This window comes from Pogona vitticeps, chromosome 11 (assembly GCF_051106095.1).
Source record: "Pogona vitticeps strain Pit_001003342236 chromosome 11, PviZW2.1, whole genome shotgun sequence".
Taxonomy (NCBI): domain Eukaryota; kingdom Metazoa; phylum Chordata; class Lepidosauria; order Squamata; family Agamidae; genus Pogona; species Pogona vitticeps.
Genome location: NC_135793.1, coordinates 18,493,125 through 18,511,827, shown reverse-complemented (window position 1 = coordinate 18,511,827; position 18,703 = coordinate 18,493,125). Strand labels below are relative to the sequence as shown.

At 43.0% G+C, this 18,703-nt stretch overlaps 2 protein-coding genes across 2 annotated transcripts; one reads left to right on the top strand and one right to left on the bottom strand.

Moving 5' to 3' along the window:
- The first annotated feature begins 44 nt into the window (after positions 1-44).
- NDUFA1 (NADH:ubiquinone oxidoreductase subunit A1) lies at positions 45-2,896 on the top strand. The gene is made up of 3 exons (XM_072981286.2): positions 45-250; positions 1,631-1,720; positions 2,720-2,896. Exons 1-3 carry the CDS (start codon positions 149-151, stop codon positions 2,738-2,740), a joined length of 213 nt encoding a protein of 70 aa, XP_072837387.1. The 5' UTR covers positions 45-148; the 3' UTR covers positions 2,741-2,896.
- A 3,653-nt stretch (positions 2,897-6,549) lies between these two features.
- On the bottom strand, positions 6,550-14,031 carry LOC140702308 (putative defense protein 3). The gene is made up of 5 exons (XM_072981292.2): positions 13,631-14,031; positions 11,461-11,573; positions 10,399-10,514; positions 9,986-10,050; positions 6,550-6,680 (listed from the first exon to the last, which is right to left on the bottom strand). The coding sequence occupies exons 1-5, from the start codon at positions 13,836-13,838 to the stop codon at positions 6,583-6,585; spliced, it is 600 nt and encodes a 199-aa protein (XP_072837393.2). The 5' UTR covers positions 13,839-14,031; the 3' UTR covers positions 6,550-6,582.
- Positions 14,032-18,703: the final 4,672 nt, after the last annotated feature.

Below are 18,703 nucleotides of genomic sequence, written 5' to 3'. Positions count from 1 at the left end.
ACTGCCATGGAGCTGACGCGGTGCATTGTGGGCCAGCCGGGGGGGGTCGAGAAGGAGCCGCCGACCGGGCCAGTGGCGCATGCGCAATTGTGCCGTTCCCTGAAGGGGAGCCAGAGGTGGTGGGGAGTTCGATTCCTTCGCTGTCGGGATGTGGTACGAGATTTTGCCCAGTCTGGGCGTCATCTATGCCTTCCTGGTCATGCCTGGAATAGCTCTGACTTATATCCAGAAAAAGTCAAGCGGGGACAAGGTGAGTACGGCAGGCCTCGGCGGCGGGCCTTTTGGAGCGTTTAAGTGGCTAGTCCACATGGAGGTGCGCTCTCTGCCTCGCTCTCTGTTGCTGTGAGAAAGGAGCATGGAGGGGGCGTGGGGTGCCCGTTTGTTTGAGGAAGTCGGCGGCATTCAGCGCGTGGAAGATGATGCCCAGCAGCCTTTAAGGGTTGGGCATCACAAGACCCATTATTCCTAACCAGGTGGAGGTCAGGTGAGGACTGTAGCCCGCCCTTAGAAATAATCATCCTCTTTCTTTTTAAAACGGAAGAATTCAGACAACAGGGCACGTGTAGAGGATCCTGTCATCCACCGTGAGGACAGATATAATATTTAACTGTTATAGTTAGTAATAACGAAAGAAAAGTAGGAAGGGAACCAAAGTCTTGGCTGAAATAAAAAATCTTTGGATGCAGAACAGTGTCACAGTTTAGACCAATTGCATTTGAAATACAAACTGTATAGCTAGTCTCTGCTAGGCAGTGCTCAAGAAGACAATGTATACTTATAAAAACAAAATAAACAAGAATACTGTAGTGTTTCTAATGTATAAGCAATTCAAAATTATAAAATATGTTTTACTTTGTTTATAACTAACATTGTGTAGTATCAGGACTTAACTCCCACCTTTACCTATGAGAACATGTACCTATAATTCTAGATAATGTTTCATGCGCCTGATGGAAATGGGCTGTTATCCATTACAAGTCATACTATAATCAATTTGTTGTTCATTGTGCCACATGCCTCTTTTTGCTTTGACAGATTAATGTAGTTGTTCTTTTAGAAAAATTAAATAATTGGAATAAATAAGGTTTAGCACTTTTATATAGGGGGAAAAAGCAAAAGGTCCTGTAAGGTTAAACAATTAAAAAGTACGGAGCACAGACAGAGGACAGATTCCTGTCCTCTGAAGATGCCGGCCACAGAGACTGGCGAAACGTTAGGAAGAACAAACTTCAGAACATGGCCAAAGAGCCCGAAAAACCGATTAAAAAGCAATTTAAAGCTGAAAAGCTAGTACTCTTGTTGTTTAGGAGTTTGAGGGGCAGGGGAATGTTGCAGGATTAACACTTAATGATACGGCCTTACTCCTTAAGTATCAAGGTGTGTGGTCCAGAGACAGTTTGAGTTCCACATTCTTTTTGGAGCTGTACCAAAGATGTGGACTGTGTTCTTTGGGTTATTCCTTTAGCTGAAATAATCTAAATTGAGTTTATCTGAGTTGTATCCAATCTAAACTATTGTACTTTGCTTTGTATCTAATCTTACTCATACTACCATTTTATTTTCTTTCTCTTCCTGTCCTCCTTGACCCCTACATGTCTGCACACTTACTACCTTTATTCTGTGCACTCAGCCAAAGAGGATTGTTCGGACTCCCAATAGTTTTTTCATGATGGAAAGAGATGTGCGTGTCTCTAAGACCAATCGCTACTATGATTCTAAGGTTAGTTTGACTTCTTTTTGAAAGCAGTTCATATGCAAAATTCAAACCACTGCCATTTCCCCATCCCTGAGAATTAAATACCTCAGCAGCTCAAAACTTCCTTGGACCCTTTAATGAATTCTGGCTGAATCCCATACCCTCATTTCTTCCCGTCTTCAAAAATTTTGAGCAGAATCTAATAGAGAATTTGACACTGATACAGTGGCCAGAATCTTGTAAATACACAAGGTTACGCTAATATAGCTACATTGGTGTTACTTTTTTTGTTTGTTTAGTCTAGCAATATCAGTTGCTTGGTAATGTGAACTATGGGAATCTGTTTCTCATAAAATAGTCTCAAGTCACATCCAGCCTCACAAATATTTAGTGTTTTCTCCCTCTTCTTTTCTCTCTATAGTTGCTCGAGCCAGTGTTCGTAAGACCTGTTTCCTTTAGGATATTCCATATGTGCATATATACCTGAAATGTTAAATGGTTATTCCATCTAAACAATCTGAGCAGCATCCTCGTAGATCTAAATTAGGGATGTTTGAGGCAACTGGATCCAGCGGTTAGTTTATGTATTTTATTTGAACACATACACAGAAAAGTAAATTAACTAAAAATAATTTAAGGTGCTTTAAAGACAAGATGGTGGAACAGATAATATAAACGCTGAAACAACCACTGTGTTATGAGGTTATAAGCTCTGGGAAGGCCTGTCTGAAGAGCCATGTTTTCAATTATCATTTAAAAATTCCCAGTGAAGGGGCCAGGCGAATTTCAGGCAGGAGATTGTCCCAGAGATGGGGAATGACTGCTGCGAAGGCCTGTTGTTTGATCTTCTTTTTCCAGGCCTCTCTAGGGGTCAGTATTCTCAGCCACCTACCCCACTGTACAGAAGCTGGGCAGTGTCATGAAATCTGGATATAGTCTTCTGGTGGGATTAGAGAGGCTAGTTACAGCTGATTACATGTGGCAGTTTTAAGAACTTTTTTTGGTCTATTCTTTGTTTTTCAGGGTTTGGAGAATATTGACTAAAACCATGGAGTGAAGAGTTCTAATCCTCTTGAAAGTAATAATAAACATGGATTTCGCCAAATTGGCCAGTATGCCAGTCATGCAGCTGAAAGGAGGAGGGAAGAAATGATTCGGCTGCTTATTTTTATTGTAATAAAGAGAACATGTAAATTGGAACAGCATGATTATTGGAGGGAGGGCGGAACACAAGAATACCGAGTCTTGTTCTCTTTGCTGAGTTGCTTCTGCACTGATTAAACGAATACTCTTATTCACAGAGACTCCAAGGTGTTGAAGGAGGCTTTTGATTTCCACGAGGCTTCTGCCTTTGGAGGTGCCAGAGGATTTCAAGGTTGCCTCCTGTTTTCCGGGATATCAATGGGCGAGATTACCCCTGTTGATGCAAGCACCGATTCCTCACATTCACAAGAGGTTGTAAGTGTGATACTACAGCCTGGTGTAGCCGATCAGATTTGAACACATCCGTGGGGGCTAGTGAATCTGAAGGGTTTCGGCCGAGTTGTCATCAGCATGCTGCTGACCACGATGTAAACTCTCATTTCAATCATCTAATCAAGCAATGGCGAACCCATGGCATGTGTGCCACAGCTGGCACGCGGAGCTCTTTCTGTCTGCACGTGAGCCATAAGTTGCTGGATTGCTACTCCCCACCCCCACCCCTGCACAGCCAAACCTGAGAAGGCGGCTGCAGCCACCGTGCTGGCACTTCGGCAGGTGGATCTGAAGTAGTTGGCGCTGGTGGCAGATCCGGAGTGGGGTCTCCATGCCCGGGATTCCCACTTCCAGTGTTGCTGCCGACGCTGCCCACTAGTTTTTTGTTTTGTTTTTTCAGTTTGGGCACGTGAGTCCCAAAAGGTTCGCCACCACCCAAAGAAGGGTAAACAATGCTTCCACAGCACCACCCCACACAATGTCTTTGCATCACCTTTTTTTAAAATGGGATTTTAAACTCTCGTGTCCTCTGAGGGGCATGGGGCAGGGATCTTGCCATGCTTTGGTGGGCCCCCTCTGCTTTTTTTAAAAAAAAATCAAAGTTAGCCTTTTTGTTTTGTCTGCCACTTTAGCAAGGGGTGGTGGTCATTAAAGAATCCTCAATTTTTGTAAGATGAATTTCGAGGTACAAGTTGTGGGAACAGATGTCGCCCTCAAAGGTCCCCTGCCCCCTGGTGTTTGTACATTGCCTGTCTCAATCTAACCATAAAGAAGGAAGAGATACCTTGGATCAGAATTGGGGATGGCTGTTGTGGTATGCTGCAATCTATCAAATACAGATACACAAATTGAGACCATATCTCTTCTGAAGGAACCAATGTACATTCTGTGGGGGATTTGGTGACAATGCTGATAGAGTGCCTTCTGACACTATCTGGTTCTCGGGTGCAGATGTATCTAAAGCAGAGTTGGAAAAATTGTTGGTCCAAGCTGTGATCTAGAGAAAGCAGATCTGACCTCACTTGTGTGTGTGTGTTTGTTTTGCCCCGCCTTGCTTCTTAAAAAGGACCTAAGGAAATTTATACCATTAAAAGACAGCATTTAAAAGTTAAACAGTACATATACAAATATTTAAAAAGAAACAAAATACTACACTAAAAATGGAAACAAAATCAACACTATAAAACCACATTTGAAGCAACAGCACTCAATTTAAAAAAAACCACTCAGACAGCCAATCAGTAAAGGAAAGTCTGCCTGGAGAGAAAGGTGTTTGCTTGTGGAAGGACATCAAAGATGGGGCCAGTCGGGCCTCCTGTGGGACGGAGTTCCAGAGTTTGGGAGGAGCAGCCACAGAGAAGGCCATATCCTGTGTCGCTACCAAACACACCTGTGAAGCTGGTGGGACAGAGAAAGGCTTGCCCTGGCAATCTTAACATGCCTTAGTTGCTATCATACTGATATATCACCTTTGTCTTAAATGACTCTGCCTTTAAAGATATCTTTGAGTATCCCACAAGCACAACATTTGGCAGCTAGGATGTTAGCGAGTGACATCTGGAAGGCATGCCAGTGTTCTTTTTAATCAGTTCCACTGGTTTCCAGTTTCTGAGCTCTGTTTAAGACATTGGCCTGAGATAAGGTTCCCTAGGGAGCCTTTGCTGTATAAGCCTGCCCAAGTCTTTGAGCTTTACATTTCTTCGATCTAGCCTCCCTCCCTTGGCTGTTTGCTTGGTGAGTACAAGCCTGTGAGCCCTGCTGGCCCTGCCTGAAGGCCCTCCTCAACCATTTGCTCCACTGATTTGACACCAGGTGTTGCAAACAGAAGAGGATTCATTGCAAAAGCGGTTGGGTTAACATCACCGATCCTGGGTCAGTCCGGTCTTGGCCCAGTCCCCTCATCAACAGCACCAGGGAGTGTAAGTCCAGGCAGGCAGGCAGGCGCTGTGGCCTCCTGGAACTGGAGGCTTGCAGAAGCAAGGGCCTGTAGACTTGTAGTGACGACCGGGTACCAATGTCACGTGTTTGGAGTCTAATTGGGCTTTGGGACAACGCCGGGGCTGGGGGCCCTCTTGCTGGAGGTGATGTTGGTGTTTCTTCTGATAACTTCTGTCTCCAGCACTGCAGTGTTGTAGGTGTCAGTTCCCCCAGCCCAGGCCCCGACCTCGGTTGCAACCCCTGTCTTGGTTCTCCTTCACTCCAGTAGGAGTTGGGTGTGAGTTCCAGTCTTCCTTGGCCTCCCCTTTTGGCACATGCACTTCCACCTGAAGCCCCACCCAGGGGTCCTCCTTCACCACGTGCTCTCATTCCCCCAGTGGTACCTTGACTCTCTAAGAGCATCTCCCAGTTCCTCCTGGGCATCCCCCCCCCCAGCTCTGTCCTCCTCCTCCTCCAAGGGTGCCTTGCCTTTCCCTCTCCGTGGTTCGCAGTCTTAGGTCCCCAGATATTCTTAGACTACAACTCCCAGAAATCTTGGCCAGCAGATACGGTGGTGAAGGCTTCTGGGAGTTTTAGTCCAAGAACAACAACTGGGGACCCAAAGGCTGGGAACCATTGCATGGTCTTCATTCATTCTTACCTGTCACTGAGTAGCTAAAGGGCTGGAATCTGGTCAAACAACCTTTAGATTTACCATAAGCGGGGGGGGGGGAGTTTTTTTTAAGTGACATACACATTCTGACACTTTTGCAAGTCAGGTAGCTGAGGATTCTATGGTATGTTCCGTAGACCTGGGAGTCATCAGGGCAGAATCTGTCTCTTAGCTGGGAAAGCTTTAAATCCTCTTAAGGTCCCTTTCTAGTACATTACAGGAAGATGCTACTATTTATCTAAAGAGAGAGAGAAGGCTGAACTACAGTCTTGGATGGAATTACTGTACATTGCATAATTTAAGATAGTGAAAGGGACATCTATTTAAGCTTCAGAGCATAGGCAAGGTAAATCCTGCAAGGGCAAGATAAACAACTGCCCCACAAAGACACAATGTAAAAGTTCTATTTATTCATACTTTCAAAAATTGCAATGGCTGTTTCAATAGTAAATTGGGCAGCCTGGAAATATTATGTTTTTTGGACTATAAAAGTATGCCGGCTGGGGATTCTAGGACTTGTATTCCTTTCTTCCAAACCTTTTCAAACTGTAAATGAATTAATGGGAGCCCAGATAATCGCATAATTAAATACACAAAATCCTCTCCTGCTTTCCTTCCTCAGATCAGCAGTTAGAGAGATCATAGAACAGCAAAAAATCTGTACATGAGTACATGGAATAGCAGGCACATCTTAGGAAGTTTTAGTTGTGAGGACTGGGGGGGCCTCTGAATTTGTTTGTGTGGGAGGGGGCAGGCTTTTCTAAACTGCCAAAAGAATCAATTCAGATTTATTTGTGAGTAGAGATTTTTATCCTATTTCCTAAAAGTATTCCAGCAAATGCAGTAGCAGGCAAGACAGAGCTGCAACAGCTGATAGATTCTTCAGAAGTCGCTCTGCTCCACACGTCGCTCTGGGGTCTGTAACATTGGAAAACAACATTCAAGGTCATACTCCAGAATGTCTGTACTACAAGTAAGAAAAATCTTAATCCGGGAACGAGAATTCTTAGTTTTGTCCTGCCTTCCGTCACACAACCATTAGAAATGACATCGTGAATCAGAGTAGAGAGGCATCTCATTCAAACACTGATGAGTCACGTCCTTCACGAGCAATGCACCGAAATGATTGACTATCTGCTAATTTGGAATGTAGGTTGCTTGTGGCCATCCAGATACTGATCTGTAGTTCTCACTATCTTTCACCCTTAGATATAGTAGCTAAGATGGATGGGAGTTGAAATCCAGTGTCCTTAGAACCACATGTTCTCAGGTCTGCCTTAATTGTTAACTCCAGCTTCTGTTATCTAGACAGAGGTGGGGGCTCTCCAGAGGTCCAGGGGTTGTAAGCATCCATTATGACACCATTAAGAGCAGGTCTTGCAACCCCTACACACATATAACATATTTTCTTTTCTTATGAAAATAGTTTTTCAACTGAAAAGGCTATTTTCGCCTATCGAATGGACATAAAATATTTTTATGAGGAGCTGGGCTTCCTCAAAATGTGGAAAAATTGCTTCCTGCATCTCCTTGGGTGTGTGTGTGCAGAAGGGGATTTTGTTTCAGAAAGAAAGTACCTCTGTCTTAGGATCCTCCTAACCATTATTTGTTATGGCTACTATCTGTTGGTAAATCTACTTTCCACTTATTTCTCTGAGACTTCTAAGCCCCATAGATATCAGTGCAACATGCTGTTAACATCTTAAGTAAACAGTGTTACTCGAGCTGGTTCCATGAAATTTCCGGGTATTAATTAAAGCACGCTAATGCTTCCAGATTCTTGTAATAGATTATGGAAGATGAGAGGGTCGCTGCTATCTGTAGGTAGAGTGACATCGGTGCCTCGGATGGGGACACTGGAAGTCTAGCTGTGGCAACCTCTTGTTATTGTCGGCCACGTAGCTTAGCCTGGGACTCCTAAATTAGCCTGGTTACCTCAGTGTTGAAAGACACTTTCACATGGTCATTGTTAAAGTAAAACTGAACCGGAATAAGGTGCCATCTTGTCACCTAAACCAGCAAAATACATTAAAATAGCTTGGTTGACTTTGGGTGTTATCCACCTAGCCTTGGCGGTATGCACTTTTGCCATTTCCAGTTCCATCTCAGGCAGCAAAATGTTTGAGACAAGCCCAAGAAGTGACCATAGTCTTCATGTCTTGCTTGTTCTGTTCATGTCCGGCTGGGAAATACTGGAAACCGTGCTAGACCACAGAGATATCTTGTTCTTATCCCAGGCAAAGCTGTTCTTAACAGGGATGAATGAACCGAATGACAATATGCACCAGAAATTCTTACGGCTGCTAAGTAAAAGAGGAATATTTACTTCTGGCCCCAGGTGAAGTAATCAGATTCTGTGTTCGTAAGACGTTTTGATGTTTTTATCCATCTGTGCTGTCAAGTCGGAAGCCAATTATATTGACCCTAATCGGGCTTTCAAGGTCAATCAGCCATTTCAGGAGTGGCTTTACTGCTTCCACTCACCCAGTGAGTTTCCATGACCAAGTAGGGATTTGAACCCTGTTCTCCAGAGTCCTAGTCCATCACCCTGTCCACTACACCACACTGGGAATAATTTTTCTCTTTGCTTGTTTTTACTTTGTTGCGCATTTCCTTTGTCAAGGGATGACCGTGCTTCAAGGCGGTCCTGTCCCACTCCTTAGATGCTTTCTTTTCTCCTCTTCTCTTTTCTACCCTGAGATCAGGAGATGCAAGGAAGGTGCAAGAGGCAAGAGAAGAGAGCGAGCGAGCGATGGCAGTCCAGACCGTTTCCTCTCCACTCCCTGGCACGAAGCCCACTTTCTGGAGCTGTGCCTTTCTAGGGAACATTAGTCATCTGTGCTTAATGCACACAGAATCACTGCCATCACATGCCCCATATCTGCTCTCCTTCTCTCAACAGCCAAGTAGCACAGTGAGACGCTGGAAGGATTTTAAGTATTTGATTAAAAAGCAAGAGACATAAGCAAACAACAACACCAACAACACCAACAACACCGAGAACAAGAACAAGAACAAGAACAACAATAACAAGAAGAAGAAGAAGAAGAAGAAGAAGAAGAAGAAGAAGATGATGATGATGATGATGATGATGATGATGATGATGAAGAAGAAGAAGAAGAAGAAGAAGAAGAAGAAGAAGAAGAAGACAGGTGGAAGTTACTCCAAAGATTAGGATGTAAAATGCAACAAAGTTACAGCAAAGTTATAAAACCAATCTTGGGCTGTTTCAAAGAAGCCTAATGCTCTTACTGATCCCTAAACTATAAAGGTACAGAGAATGAGGTAGACAGATCCATTCTGGGACAAAGTTTGAGGATGCTAACTTCTCCAATACTCAAATTTCTCAGGCTTACTTTATAGACAACAGTGCTTGCTGTTACAGATGCTTTAATTAGTTGTCATTGCTGTTAATCCCTTTCAAGTATCTCCAGGCTAATCAATTGTTTCCATAATGAGGCGCCATCCCTCAACCCAAATGGCCATAGCCTGGGGCAGGAAGAAAGTCCAGCACACCTGTCAAAGCCCTGAACTGATGGAGGCCAAGGTGTGGGGAAAAAAGTCTCTTTAACTATTTATTCTACTCCATTTGGTCCTCACAGCAATAGAGATGGAAAGGTCTGAGCAAAAATTGGAAAATTTGGGGGGAAAACAGTTTTCCCCTCTATTATTTCCCAAAGCCATTTTTTGTTTTGTTTTTCCGGGGGGGGGGAGGGGAGGAATGTGGAATATGTTATTTTACAATGATATGTCCATGGCATGGTATTCAAAGAATATAACGTGAAGACCCTAATGAAGGACTTCTGAGACTTTATGTATATAGGTTCTCTTTCGAGATGTAAAATTTATGAAAAGTTCCACTTTTTTTTCCCGGGGGGAGGGGAATGAACATTTCTTTTTCTGGAAAAAAAATTGAAATTTTTGGAAATTCTGCATCTCCACACAGCACACACGCCTTCCCGTGTTAATGATATTGCCCATACTTTATAATTCAATGTAGCCCCACTTCTTCACAATTTCTACATGCCTTGAGTCCAAGGTTTGGGAGAAAGGTGGAATTTAATAAATGAACACTGCCTTGTTTCCCGATTGGATAATGTTATTAGGATGTGTCTTTTTCCTATCTGGTATTACGTGTCTGTCAATGGCCAATGGTATCCCATGGCACAGATTTACAGTTAAATGGGCCTTAATTTTAACCATAGAATTAATGTGTTACTCACCTCTCCAGATCACTTTGGATTTCACGTCAGTCCAGTAGACATCATGGGATTGTGCAATGGTTGCCCTGAGTTAATAGGGGGGAAAGCACACCATGTATTCAAGATGCAGTGGAAGAGATATTCCTCTAACAGCCAGCCTTACAACCTTAATTTCAAAGAAACCTCTTCAGGCTGTAGCTGCTTTAATGCAGTCTTTGCCATTTCTTTGTATTAAATCCTTGCAAAATCAAATCAATGCAAAATTCAGTCTAGAATTTGCTGGACCTCAACCCTCCTGATCCCTCAGCATTGTCTATGCTGGGTAGAGCTGATGGGAGCTGCATCAAAACAACATCACTCAACTGCATATTTTCCTCCCTCCCACCCACCTTTCATTTAAGGGAAGGCAGCAATAAAGAGTATATATAACTTACACAAATCTAACTACTTTAGGACAGCCAGAGGTGGGTGGGAACCATGCATAAGTTGTATGTCCAGTTTTCACATGGGTGTTAGAATGTGTAATTGCGCCTTGGGGATTTCCAGAACACTATAAAAGGGAAAAAATAACTTTAGATCAATTAAATACCCTTTCTTGCATTTACCTGTGCTGTAAAAATTAAGAGCTGGTTGCTCTTTCCAAATTAAAGAATCCTGGTCAAGACATACTGTTGGCCTATTTCATGTCAGTAAATGCTCATTTCTTTAGGACCCTTGCTCTGATTGCCGAACTTTCAAGTTATTAAAAAACCAAAATTAAAGGGTAGCCGAGATTTGAAAAATATGTTCTTGGACTACTTTTCCCAGAATCCCTCAGCTAGCATGGGCACTGGTGATTGTAGGAATTAAAGTTGAAAAGGACCTTTTCAAACTCTGGTCAAAGCTACACTAGGAGCCCCATATCTGTGGGATCCATATCCTATGATTCACTCATCCACGGATGGAAAATATTAGAAATATTAAAAGAGAAATCCTAGAAATATAAATATCTACAATGTCATTACCAGAACTGGCCACTAGAAGGAGCCAGGGACCATGCTAGATATACTGTATATAGCATATAGATATAATAGGATATAATATATACCCTATTATAATAGTATTTGCTATAATCTGCATTTTTCAGCATCTGCAGGGGAGCTTGGAAGCCACCCCCTGTAGATATATGTGTCTTACTATAACATGAGACAGTTGCTAAGATTTTTTCATTATCCAGGACAATTAGACTCTCCACCACTTTTCTGGACCGTCTGAGTCCACCTGCCATCCTCTCAATAGAAGCGGTTGAGATGGATAATCCCAACAATAATATATTGTGAGCTGCAGATTTTGGAATGACACTGCATAGGCAACGAAGATCCATTATCTCTCTAAAAAGCCATGCTCCTTGTAGAGACTGAACACAGAGAAATGCTTTGTATGTGTGGCTCCAGAGTTACATACAATGTTGTACCATGTTTCCCCTGAAATGACAGGGTCTTATATTAATCTCTTACCTGTAAGAGTTTAGTATTGTTGGGTGGAGCCTCCCAAAAGCCCAGTGCAGTGGGGGAACCAAATGATCGCGCCTGGAGCAGTAAGCCTTTGTACGTTGGCCCAAGGATCTGAACTGGAAAAAGAAAGAATGTGTTGGAGCAGGAAAAAAAAAAGCCTGATTTTTGTTAGGTCTCATTCCACTGATTTGTGAAACCATTATGCTTTTTAGTACTTTTCCAAGGGGCAGAAAAGGCATGGCTCTCTGTCTTGAAATTTTTCCTTTAACAGTCCTGCCGCACTCAAAAGCACACCTGTTTAGTTTATTTTACCCTGTTTCCCCGAAAATAAGACCTAACCTGAAAATCAGCCCTCGTATGATTTTTCAGGATGCTCGTAATGTAAGCCCTAGTCTAAAAATAAGCCCCAGTTAAGTGACACCCTGCACTTCACCCTTGTGCAGCAACCAGAAGATGACATGACTGTATTTGAATAAATATAGATTGTTGTACATGGAAAAAATAAAACGTCGCCTGAAAAATAAGCCCTAATGCATTTTTGGAGCAAAAATTAAAACAAGACCCTGTCTTATTTTTGGGGAAACACGGTAGTAGTAAAATAAAGCTATTATACACTTCTTTCCTTTGCTTTTCGTATATGTGCCCTACGAGTGTTTTTCCTTTTGATTTGAATATGGGAACTACCCAAAAAGGAAATGCAGAGCAGAATTTAAAATCTTATTTTTAAAAAAACTGTCATCACTTAAGAAAGGACCATGCCAACTCCATTTTCCTTGACTCAGTGGGTAAGACCAACCCCAAAACACCTTCAAATTTGGCTTCAATTCCTTTTGGGAGAGGGGCCCCCATAATGTGCCCCTTAATTTAATCTGAAGCATTTCTGAGACAGAAATTGCCATTCTTATGGGTGCGGCTGATCCTTCAGTCTAGGGCCAGGGAAGATTCAGTGAGTGGCTGCAAATCCTTTTTCTATAGGCGTGGAGAAAATGAGCTCTAGATCCGTTAAGGTGAAATCTGATATGATCACACCTCAAACTGATTCTTCATCTTGGGACTTTAAATTAACTGCAGATCCTGAATCCACCACACAGAACAAGAATGATTTGGGGACTTTTCTGGGGGTTTTCGTCACGCCAGCTTGGCAAAGCTTACCCAACAGCAGTAAAAAGCTTGCCAGTTAATGAATTTTGAGCATCCCAGTAAAGGCATTGAGAGCCAGTGTGATGTAGTGGACGGAGTGATGAACTAGCTCCCAGGAGACCTGGGTTCAAATCCCCCTTGACCACCGATACCAGTGGTACCCACAAGTGTGGGGAAAATGTATGCTTTTACAATGTATGTATCTGTGGTAATAGCAGACATTGTGCTAAGCGCACAAATCATGTACACAGCGTACTAGCTTCCAGTAAAGGATGATTCATTAACCTGCCTTTGTATCTAGGATAATTACCTGTCTCTGGGTAAATTGTATTAACTTACTTGTGTATTTAAGGTGTTATCTGTCTCTGTTTACCCTGCTCGTGTATTCAGGAATGTTTACCCTGCTTGTGTATTTAGGGTTTACCTGCCTCTGTTTACCGGCCCCTCTGTTTACCCTACTTGTCTATTCAGGATATTACCTGCCTCTGTTTTTAGAATGGTACTTGATTAACTTGTGCAAAGGTAGTAGAAAACAATAAAAGAGGGTGTGGCAAAGGATCGAGGAATTCCCGCTGAACAGTTGCTACACGGCATGCTGTTGTGTTCATCCGGATCCCGTCCTGAAGCTTCGCCTTTTCCTTTTTCCTTGCTGGTCAAGAGGGGGAAAAGGCTTCATCTGCAGATCCCTACAACAAGGCTTCATCTGCAGATCCCGACACACAAGAACATCTCATACACTTCAAAAGCTTTGTCCGGGTTGCCATAAATTGGAAGTAATTAGACAGCACATAAGAAGAATGATGTTACTCGCTGCTGGTATGGGATTTTTCAAACTCGAGACCCACACTTTTAGACTGAACAGAGATTTGGAGACCTCCTTCTGCATTTGTCGCCATGCAGGTCACAACCATTTCTAGTTCAGGATGCAACCTCCAGAGTGCATCCCAAGCCACCCATTCTGAATTCAAGATCTTAACTTCTTCTTAAGTTTCTACAGGCCCATAGCCGTAACAAGAACAAAACAAGATCTTACCGTAAAGTGGCTGACCATTTAGGAAGGAAGGTGTACTGACCAGGAACCCATAGGGTGCCGGAGTTGATTGGGGATGGGCTCCCATGTGCAAAGGTAGCATCGTTTCGCAGGCGGTTGCAGGAGCGCCCGTCGGAAAGGCTTGGCTGACGCTGAGCGCCACACAAAGAACGGTGAGGGGAAAAAGGAAGGTGAGATTCCACTGAGCCATGGCAGCAAGAAAGAGAGGCTTGTTCTGCCTCCTTGCTTGGAGGCAAGAGCGAATCTTCTGAGGCTCGGCAGAATCTCTACCATGAACGGGTGGGCTTGGCTGAGTCACTCACCCATAGCAGATTGATTTTCTCTTAGTTTCGGATGACATTCCCTCACCCCTTGCTCATATCACATGCCCTTTTTGATACAGGGAATACGTCTTGGGTTTGAAAGTCGGCTACACGTCAGCGTAGAGATTAGAGTCCTGAAATTCAAGTCCATCCTGGAACGCCTAAACCTCACGGGATGAGTTTGGTCCGGTCTCTCTCTTTCTCCCTTCCCTTCTCCCAAAGCCCTTTCTACCACACAGGGCTGATGTGAGGATAAACTGATTTTACTTATTTAAAATATCTTTATTTATTTATTTATTTATTTATTTATTTATTTATTTATTTATTTATTTATTTATTTATTTATTTATTTATTTATTTATTTATTTAATATGCCGCCCACTCTACCCAGAGGTCTCTGGGCGGCTTACAATAATTAAAATTCAGTACAATAAAATAAAATGATTAAAATACAATTAAAATTGCCATCATCAGGACCCGCAGTTGATGTTATTTCAATTAAAAGCCTTCTGGAACAGGAAGGTTTTGACCTGGCGCCGAAATGTCATCAACGTCGGCGCCAGACGAATTTCAGTTGAGAGGGCGTTCCATAGTCTGGGGGCAGCTGCCGAGAAGGCCCTTTGTCTACAAGCCATCCCTCTTACCTCCTTGAGGGATGGCTCTTTCAAAAGGGCCCCCTGGCTAGATCTTAACTGCCAGGTAGGTTCATATGGAAGGAGGCGGTCCCTCAGGGATCCAGGGCCCAAGCCGTTTAGGGCTTTATATGTCAAAATAAGCACTTTGAATTGGGCCTGGGCAGCAACTACTAGCCAATGTAGCTTAACCAGAATCGGCTTGATATGTTCCCTAGTGGCCGCACCACTCACCAGCTGCGCAGCTCGATTCTGTCCCGGTTGCAGTCGCCGGACTGTCTTCAAAGGCAGCCCCACGTAGAGCGCATTGCAATAATCTATATGAGATGTTACCACACGAGGCTGCTTAAATAATTAAAAGACAGTATTTAAAGTTAACAATGAGTACACAAATACAAAAAGGATTAGACAAATAACATACTAAAAAAACCATTGCAGGCATCCTTCAGTCTTGAGAGACTAGGGTCACGTGCTCTGAATGGAGAGGTCTTGGAAGAGCATCTCGTGTGGCTGAGGAGGCCAATTCGAGAGTGACCATCCCTTCCACCCTGGAGACCAATACAGTCTGTTGAGACACATTCAAGTAGAAAGGTACCACAATCCGTTTAAAACTCCAGTCAGGCAGCTGGTCACTCAGGGAAGGCTTGGCTGAAGGGAAAGATGGATGCGGTCCCCGAGACAGCTTGACCCCAAGCTGTTTAGGGCTTTATAGACTAGATCCAGCACTTTGAATTCAGCCTGGATTGGCAGCTAGTGGAGCTGCTGAAACTGGGCCGTAGGTGATCCCTTGGTCCAGCCCCAGTCAGCAATCTGGCTGCTGCATTTTGGACCTGCTGAAGTTTCCTGGCACTTTTCATAAGCAGCTGGTGTGGAGTGTGTCACAGCAATCCATGTAACGAAGGCGTGTGTTACGGCAGCCAGATCAGACCTCTCTAGGAACGGGAACAGCTGGTGCACTACTTTTAATTGTGCAAAGTCACTTCTGGTCACCACCAAATACCTGGGCATTGGGGCTCAGAGATGAATCCAGAAGCAACCCCCCCCCAAGCTGTGCACCTGTGTTTTCAGAGGGAGTGTAACCCCATCCAGCACAGGCTGCATCTCTGTTCCTTGATCTGCCTTTTGATGGACCGGGAGCACCTCTGTCTTGACTGGATGTAGTTTCAGTTGATTCATGTTCATCCAGTCCATTAATGACATCAAACACTGGTCTAGAGCTGAAATGGGCTCACCGGATTTAGGTGGGAACGAGAGATAAGGTTTGGGTGTCATCTACATACGGGTGATACCAAACCCCAGAATTCCAGACCACCTCTCCCAGCAGTTTCATATAGATGTTAAATACCACAGGAGACAAAACAGATCTCTGAGGGATCCCACAGGCTAGCGGCCAGGGTGTTGAACAGGGGCTGATGGGGGCATTTTCTGCTCAAGTTGCAAAATATTTTCAGTCACCTCTTATCTTTATTTTTTTAAAAAAAATTATTCCTCCTTGCTTCCACACTCAGAGCAGCTATCATAAGTGCATACAAGATGGAATCAACACAATTGTCATCCTAATTCAGTGGGGTTAATCAAAGCTACAACAAACAATGATAAAAAGGCAGGGCATTTAATAGTCAAAACAGGTTGTATATCAAAAGCCTGCCAAGGCAGTAATGTCCTCGGTTCCCACCAAATGCCAATAAGAATAATGTTGTCATTCATCATAGGCATCCTTCAGTCTCGAGAGACTATGGTAACGTGCTCTGTATCGAGGAGTGTCCTCTCCAGAGCACGAAGCCTGGGTAAGGTAATATGGAGGATAGGCTGTTACCCAAGCAGCAGATCCCCCCTCTCCACGTCACTGAAATAGTCCAATGGAAAGGCAAGAGCCAATACAACTGGTTCCAGCAACGTCGCAGGAGTTGGCAGAAACGTTCTGCCAATGTTGTCATTAAGAGCATCATAATCATCACTGTTGTTGTTTCCAGACTGTAACTTTGTGTTACGGGTTCCTGTGTGTGTGTGTCTCTTTTCCTCCCTTCCTCCCTCTGGGACAGTAAATGATGGCAACATTCTATCTGCATATCACGATTTAATTGGTAATAATCCCCAGGGCTATAGTTAAATTGAAAGGAAGAGTCCATTTTTAAATACATAAATAATGGATTTAATAATCAGAGCTGACCCAATACATGTTTCTGTCAGAAGCAAAAGGCAACATGCACACATACACCTGAAAGAGATGATGGATAAGTAAAGTAACAGAGAATCTGTTGTTAGAAACCATTGTGGCTCAAATATATTATTCAGGCAGACCTGCTTGATTAAGAACTTACAAATGAAATATGTGCTGAGGCCCTCACTTCCTTGCTGCAGTGATGGGTTAGCTATCAGTTACAGTTTGACCATGTTGAGGAAATAATTGTACTAACAGTGGGATTTCAGGAATGGCCACTACGCTCAAGGGCTGTGGGCTTGCTCATGTGCCCCACCTTCCTTTACCAGCCTGACTTTGCTTCCAGCAAACCATTAACTTCTGCCACCCAAATGGCCATCTCACAAAATAAACGGTAGAGATTTTCAGGATGTGATGTTTTGATCTGTGATATGTATCATGCTTTCTTTGTGAGCATGTGTTTTTTTTAGGGACTGACATCATAACTTTTCTTTTTAAGGGGGGAAAAAGGAGCATGAAGAATACTATTGAAAAGAAACTGCTTTGAGCATAGAAATTGATTAAATCAGAATCCAGATTTCCTGTCACAAGCACCCAAAGAAAGGGTGGAAACAAGTTATGGACTGAAATCATTAGTTGAAAAAAAAAACATGAGAGAAATTTGATGCCTTAAAATGTTTACAAAACTTCTAAGATGTATTATCTTTTCTTCTGAAGTTAAACTGTAACAACCATCAGTTCATTAAACCCAGAAATAGTCACTTTTTCAATATGTAAAAACTGACCAAAGCATGGGAACTTCCTTTTTTAAAGTAATTTGCTCCCTTTATCCTTTATAACTTTTTAAAAATTAATTCATAGGCAGTGCTGGCAGCAATATTAAAAGTGTTTAAAAATTTATTCATAGTAATTCACAACAGTCTTGAAAAGGACTGTATTTGCTATATGACTTCTTACTTTAAGAAAGACATTACAGGAGTGCTGACATAATGGTGTAGCTTTTTTTTTTTAAAAAAAGTGTCTCTGTATTATCCTGAGATGCCATCAAAATTAACTAGAAAATGTAATTTTTTACAGGAAAATTGTCCCTAATTTTGTCCTCACCTCTCTCTGTGTGCTGGTCAAGTTGGAATGGACTTATAGTAACCCTAATCAGGCTTTTCAAGATAAATGAGAGCGCTACTCTGAGCTATATTCCAGAGAGAACGTAGTAACCAAAGAGGCACTAAATAATGCCTGTCTGTCCTGGAAGAGTTGGACAGCAAACCAACCTTAGCAGAAATAAAAGCGACCTTGGATTCCCTCACCTCCGGCAAGGCACACGGGAAGGATAACATCCCTGTTGAAGTGCTGAAGTGCTGTAAAGAGATCATCACCACCGAACTGTATGAAGTCTTTTGTCTCTGCTGGAGGGAAGGTGGAGTACCACAGGACATGAAGGATGCAAACATCGTCACATTGTACAAGAACAAAGGAGACAGGGGTGACTGCAACAACTACCGTGGCATCTCTCTTCTCAGCGTTGTAGGGAAGCTGCTTGCCCGTGTTGTGCTGAAGAGGCTCCGGGTGCTTGCAGACAGAGTGTATCCAGAATCACAATGTGGACTTCGAGCTAATAGATCCACCACTGACATGGTATTCTCCCTCCGACAGTTGCAGGAGAAATGCAGGGAACAACAACAGCCACTCTTTGTGGCCTTCATAGATCTCACAAATGCAAAACATCTTTAGAAATGGGATCAAGGTGTGTTTGTGTGACTTTGGGAATACCAGAGATAAGAAGGAGAAGGACGTTCCAAAATGACAGGTTAGATGATTTGAATGGTTCAAGCCACAAAATGCCATGTGCTTCTTTTCACAGAAAATCATTCAGTATGGTTTCTTTTTTTAAAAAAAAATGTATCTAAATGTTTCCATTCTGGTTTATATTTGGATCAGATATACTTCAATACAGTTTACA

What these genes read in the sequence shown, in the direction of transcription:
- NDUFA1 (XM_072981286.2), top strand. Translation starts at nt 149, where the DNA reads ATGTGGTACGAGATTTTGCCCAGTCTGGGCGTCATCTATGCCTTCCTG. An exon ending in AAAAGTCAAGCGGGGACAAG is followed by an intron (nt 251 to 1,630) that starts GTGAGTACGGCA and finishes CTGTGCACTCAG; the next exon opens with CCAAAGAGGATTGTTCGGAC. An exon ending in ATCGCTACTATGATTCTAAG is followed by an intron (nt 1,721 to 2,719) that starts GTTAGTTTGACT and finishes TTTGTTTTTCAG; the next exon opens with GGTTTGGAGAATATTGACTA.
- LOC140702308 (XM_072981292.2), bottom strand. Translation starts at nt 13,838, where the DNA reads ATGGCTCAGTGGAATCTCACCTTCCTTTTTCCCCTCACCGTTCTTTGT. An exon ending in AAATGGTCAGCCACTTTACG is followed by an intron (nt 11,574 to 13,630) that starts GTAAGATCTTGT and finishes TTCTTTTTCCAG; the next exon opens with TTCAGATCCTTGGGCCAACG. An exon ending in ATCCAAAGTGATCTGGAGAG is followed by an intron (nt 6,681 to 9,985) that starts GTGAGTAACACA and finishes CCAATGTTACAG; the next exon opens with ACCCCAGAGCGACGTGTGGA.